Genomic DNA, 6,120 nt, shown 5'->3' on the forward strand with positions numbered 1-6,120 from the left:
CGAAGCCTCAACATCACCAGAGACACGAGGCCTTCAACATCACCAGAGACACGAAGCTTCAACATCACCAGAGACACGAGGCTTCAACATCACCAGAGACACGAGGCTTCAACATCACCAGAGACACGAAGCTTCAACATCACCAGAGACACGAGGCTTCAACATCACCAGAGACACGAAGCTTCAACATCACCAGAGACACGAGGCTTCAACATCACCAGAGACACGAGGCTTCAACATCACCAGAGACACGTGGCTTCAACATCACCAGAGACACGTGGCTTCAACATCACCAGAGACCCGTGGCTTCAACATCACCAGAGACACGTGGCTTCAACATCACCAGAGACACGAGGCTTCAACATCACCAGAGACACGAGGCTTCAACATCACCAGAGACACGTGGCTTCAACATTACCAGAGACCGAGGCTTCAACATCACCAAGACACGAGGCTTCAACATCACCAGAGACCACCCCGCCAAACACACACCGAACATACTGTGGGAAATTTTTACCCACCATATCTAATAATCATCTAAGAAATGTATAATTTCTATATCATATCTAAATCATATCAAAATCATATCTAAATCGTATCAAAATCATATTAGAATCATTAAAGATTCATTATAGCTTGATCCTGGATGACAATGGCACCTTGAACACGTACGCAACAGGGGCCCTTTTGATGCCTACGTGACTTTGTACATGATCTTTCAAGGATCCAGAAGCTTCTAGAAGGACTTCTTAATTAAAAAACTATTGGAACATTGATTCAACATCCGGTAGGATTAAAATATCGAATCCTTAATAAGATTCAGTGGTACTTTCAAATACTACTTATAATCTTTAAATCTTATATCTAATTATATTATAATCACATCTTATTTCAATAATAAGTCTAGACTGTAAAAATAATCAATCAATATTCATTGAAGGCTACCGTGCTCAGAGAGCATGGCAGGGCGATGGGGGGCGAGAAGCGCCCACGACGATGCCTCGCGGCACTCCGCGTTTGTTTACAAATGAGTGAACAAGTGACTGATCCTTAGCGAACATTACCAGCTCAAGGACACCTTATCTAACATTTTTATCGCCAGTGAATACTCTCTAGAACTGGGGGAGTACCTGGACAATATCTACAAGGAAAATCCGTGAACATTCACATAAAATAGAGTGTATAGTGGAGATCAGTGACACGGTTTCCTCCACCTTCATTCATAAACTTTTATCTCGAATCATTCTTCTGCAACTGCAGGATAATCACGTAGCAACGCTACCAGATCATCATACAGCAACGCTGTAGCAAAATATCGTGCCTAAACTCGACAAGAGAGTTAATCAGTCTGGCAAACTTGTCAGACAGGCACCCCGACTGGCAGAGAAGTATATTGAAGGTTATTTAGTGTATGATTGGCCAATTGTATGCTTGTGTAACTTTAATATCCTATAAATCTGTCTGTTGGTTAAAAAGCGAGGCTAAGCCTCACATTTCAGTAAGTTTATTAAAATTGTAGTGTAGCTGTGAATCTTATCCAAGCACTGAACCTCATGAGTGTCCATTCTGTCAGAAAAGAATTCAGCCTCAATAAGTAAAAACCTCACAAGTGTCCATAGCGTGGGAAGAGATTCACTCAAGCTAACTGTATCATATAATTGAATATGTCTGCATATATATTTGAATATATAAATTAAGTTATCAATTGTTTGCTTAGTTAATTTTTAAGTTATTCATATAAGTTCATTTAATTGAATATAATTTCTAGTACTTGACAGTATTTAGACTACATTTAAGGTCATTTATTATACTTTTACAATTTAATTTGTTGTTTATAGTATAAGTACATATTGGCTGTTAAGTTATGGTACTAGGTTAGACTATGTATGTTTAAATCTCTGATTTAAACAGAGCCAGTGTTCAGTCAGATAACTGAATTTATCAAATCTTATCCTTGTATAAAATACAAGCTGATGTGAGATCCCTGTCTACAGGTGGATTGGAACTTCTATCAACATAGTCATTCACCCCACCTGTCCCTTACAGCCCACAGTTTGTCATTAGGAAAAGAGGATCTAGGATTTACAACCCTAGCTAGAGATTTTAGTTGAATTAATTTGCAGACAGTAAATTTTTTAATTTAGTTCAGTACAAGTCCCTGGTAGTCTCCTCTTATATCAATCCCAGCAGGTTTTTCCCACATTAATGGTCCTTCGAACCGGATAATAATGGTCCTTTATACCTAGATATTTATGATCATTCGTTTACCGAATATTTCAATGCCAAATACATAAGAAACTTCTTGATTTTGCATTGGAATAATTCTTACATATTCTAGCCTAACCTAGCTATCAGCCAATATTTATCATAGCTATATATCTAAGTAAACAAATAGTTTGCAGTGGCTTAAGCCACCATATCCATTAACTAGTAAGCATTCATAACAAACTGATACTGTTTTGTGTTAAGAAACAACAGTACTTAAGTATATCAGTGTCAAAGACACTGCACTGCATCTTAATCATAAAATATCATTATCTACCTCATTGTGGTAACATTACATATATATTTAAGTGTATTATCTAGCATTATCTCTAATCTACTGATTTTCAGAGCTGCTCATTACATAATATTCTTTAAAAAAGTGTTATCATCACTGTAAGAGCATATCATTACAATCTAACTATAATCAACTGTATCAAACCCTATTCCAGGTAAAACCAGTAGACATTCTACTGTATTTTATCTAACAATTATTATGGTAACAGATTTTGTAATAACTTTGCAAAAATAGTGCCATTTACTATTTTTAAAAAATTATTACAGGATTTACCAACTTGGTGCATTCGTGCATTCGGGTCACAAATCAAATTATTACAGTACTTTTGATAATTGAACACCTGCTACAACCAGATTCCAGGGAGGAAATGAAGGACGATCTTTGGAATCATTACCTAAGTAGACAGGAAAGCTCATTTATCAAAATACATTAACATCAAACATATTTATCAGAAAAAAGAGAAAAATCTCGGAATCTCCGAAACTCGGAAAAGGTCAAAATGGCTAACAGTATTCCACCAGCAGCTGAAACAGAAAAGAAAAGGACACAAAGTGTCTAAAAACTCACTTGAATCTACAGCCTAAAGACCATTTAAATCAGGTGATAGACAAATGTCATCATCACTTGGCTACAATAGTCTACAATTGGGGATTAAGACCAATCTTAATCTCACATCACAATCTGAAAGGCTAACAACACATTGACAATGTCAATACAAATATTATCATCCATCTAAGATAACTATCTTAATCCAAGAATATAGTCTTGATCACCTAATCTCATGCTTTCACTGGAGTGAAAGCAGCCTCAGAAAATCTGAAATTAATCAAGCATCTCAAAGAGACTTACTTAATAGAAAAGGCAAAGCCGAGAAAAAAAAAGAAAAAGCAAAATGCTTCATCACATCATGAATAATGTAGATACACATTATTACAGATACAATTCATCCTTTAAGGAAATCCTTGGAGGAGTACAAGTGTTACATGCTTGTATCACCTACTTGCATGTAATTACTTACCTACAAGTTTTACATACTTGTAACAACATCTTATCACAAAGCCAAATCTTTGATGGACTTCGAGCTTACGTACAAAGATTACGAAGCCGAGGAAAACTTAGATCTCAAGAAAAAATCCCCAAAGGTGAATCTACGGACAAAAACAAAAATGTCCAAAATGGCAGTCAAAAATCAAGGCAACAAAACTCCTCTTCTGCAAAGTGGAAACAGAATAATGTTGGCTCTTATGCTATATCCCCCACAGTTAACAGAACTGTAGGAAACCAAGCTCCTAAGACAGATAAGACAAAAGGAGCTACAAGTGCCCCAAAATGTTTATTCTGTCAAGAAGCACATACCATTTATCAATGCACAGTTTATGAAGGCCGTGCCAGTCGAATCGATCGACTGAAATCTCCAAGCAGGTGCATCCGTTGTCTACGGAAGCACGATACAAGTGAGTGTAACACTCCATTGCAAAACTGCCAATATTGTCATAAAAGTGTACATCACACAGCACTCTGTAGTGATATTAACACTCAATCCAGATCCCAGACTTCCAATAATCAACCTGCATCTCAGGCAAAGCCCAAAGATGATAATACCACAACAGCCGTACAATTCTGTACAGTAATGAGCAATGTCAACGACTTGGATACAGAAATTGTTACAGCAGCCATATTGCCTACTGCACAGCTAGAACTATGCAATCAAGGAATTTGTATTCCAACTAGAGGCTTTTTTGATCAAGGGTCACAGAAAACCTTTATCAGTAAAAAGATGGCAGAAGATTTACAACTTAAATCTTCAAAGCAAGTATCTACCTCCATATCAGGGTTTTTTACTAATTCTGGTCGTAGAACCTTTCCAGTAGTAAAACTCAATGTCTGTCTAGGTACATCCCAAAGGACAGTAGAAGCCATAGTAGTTGATAAAATTCCTACTGAAATGGAAGTGACTGGTCTGACAGCCACAATTAAATTCCTAAAAGAAAAAGGAATCCAATTAGCAGATCCTCTACTTGATTCTGACTACATAGGGGATATCGGAATCCTGATTGGAGCTGACTACTATCATCGATTCATTCTGGGATCAGAAGAATCTATGGGTATGAATATACTCAAATCAGCAGGAGGCATATTGATGACAGGACCTATACTAGATCTTGAACCTTCAACTCCTGAAAAATCACATCATACAGAAACTGTAATAGTGGCATGACTAGGCAAAGAACAGTCACCACTTAAAATCCCCCACATGATTGATGATGGATTAGAATCTGTACCTCAATTGTGGGAACTTGATGCCATAGGAATAATTCCTGAACAACCAAGTCCTGATGATGTCTGTGCATATAATCAATACTTAGAAACTGTACAGTACTATGATGGACAGTACTGGGTAAGGCTACCATGGAAAATCAACCATAAAACCTTACCTACCAATTATCACATGGCTTATAGTCAATTTAAATCTCAATTAGCAAAGCTAAGAAAAAGGCCTGAGCATTTAAAACTCTATCATGAGATTATTGCTCAACAATTAAAGAATAAATTCATCGAAGTCGTGAAACATGACAATACGCAAACAGGCCATTTTTTACCACACATGGCTGTAATGAGAGAATCAAAAACGACTCCTTTACGGATAGTTTTTAATTGTAGCTCTAAATCTGGACCCCAAGGAACCAGTCTAAATGATTGTTTGCAAACAGGTCCAAGTCTAACTCAGAAATTGTATGACATACTGTTGAAGTTTAGACTTAACAAATATGCGTATTCAGCAGATATAAGTAAGGCCTTTCTAAGAGTTGGCTTGCAGGAAGAAGATAGAGACTTCACTAAGTTTCTATGGGTAGAGAACCCAGAAGATGTCAATAGTCCTGTAGTGACTTTCAGATTCTCTTCAGTTCTTTTCGGCGCGACAAGCAGTCCATTTCTGTTGCAAGCAACTCTAGATACTCATCTGAAGAAATCATCAAGTCCCTGTAAGACTGAAATCAGTCAAAATCTATATGTAGATAATTTTCAAGGGACAGTTAACAGTACTACTGAACTGTTACAATTATATCAAGAGGCCAACAAGGAGCTACAAGGTGCCAACATGCCACTACAATCTTGGGCCTCTAATAATGCAACATTGAATAATCAAATAGCAAGAGATTACCCTGAATATCACGTACCAGAATCACAAAAGGTGTTAGGTATGGATTGGGATTTAATCTCGGACACAATATCGATCAAATCTGTGCCAGTAAATTACAACATCACTACAAAAAGGGATTTGCTTTCACAAGTTAGCAAAGTATTCGACCCACTGGGTCTACTAAATCCTTTGACTATCAAGTGGCGTTTATTGGTGCAAGAAGCATGGAAGGCTAAGGTTGGTTGGGATGATCCACTACCAATCCAGTTACAAAAAGCTTGGATGGAAGTGGCTCAAGAACAAACTTTAGTTGAAAAGATAATCTTTCCGAGACACATAGTCGAGGAAAATGAAGAAGTATCACTACATGTATTCGCAGACTCGTCAGCCAAAGCTTTTGGAGCTTGTGCTTACTTAG

At 37.3% G+C, this 6,120-nt stretch overlaps 1 protein-coding gene across 1 annotated transcript; it reads left to right on the forward strand.

Annotated features, from left to right (window-relative positions):
• The first annotated feature begins 806 nt into the window (after positions 1–806).
• LOC138359935 (uncharacterized) lies at positions 807–4,815 on the forward strand. The gene is made up of 2 exons (XM_069319803.1): positions 807–1,498; positions 1,995–4,815. The coding sequence occupies exon 2, from the start codon at positions 3,453–3,455 to the stop codon at positions 4,776–4,778; it is 1,326 nt and encodes a 441-aa protein (XP_069175904.1). The 5' UTR covers positions 807–1,498; positions 1,995–3,452; the 3' UTR covers positions 4,779–4,815.
• Positions 4,816–6,120: the final 1,305 nt, after the last annotated feature.

This window comes from Procambarus clarkii, chromosome 94, assembly GCF_040958095.1.
Source record: "Procambarus clarkii isolate CNS0578487 chromosome 94, FALCON_Pclarkii_2.0, whole genome shotgun sequence".
In the NCBI taxonomy this organism is placed as follows: Eukaryota; Metazoa; Arthropoda; class Malacostraca; order Decapoda; family Cambaridae; genus Procambarus; species Procambarus clarkii.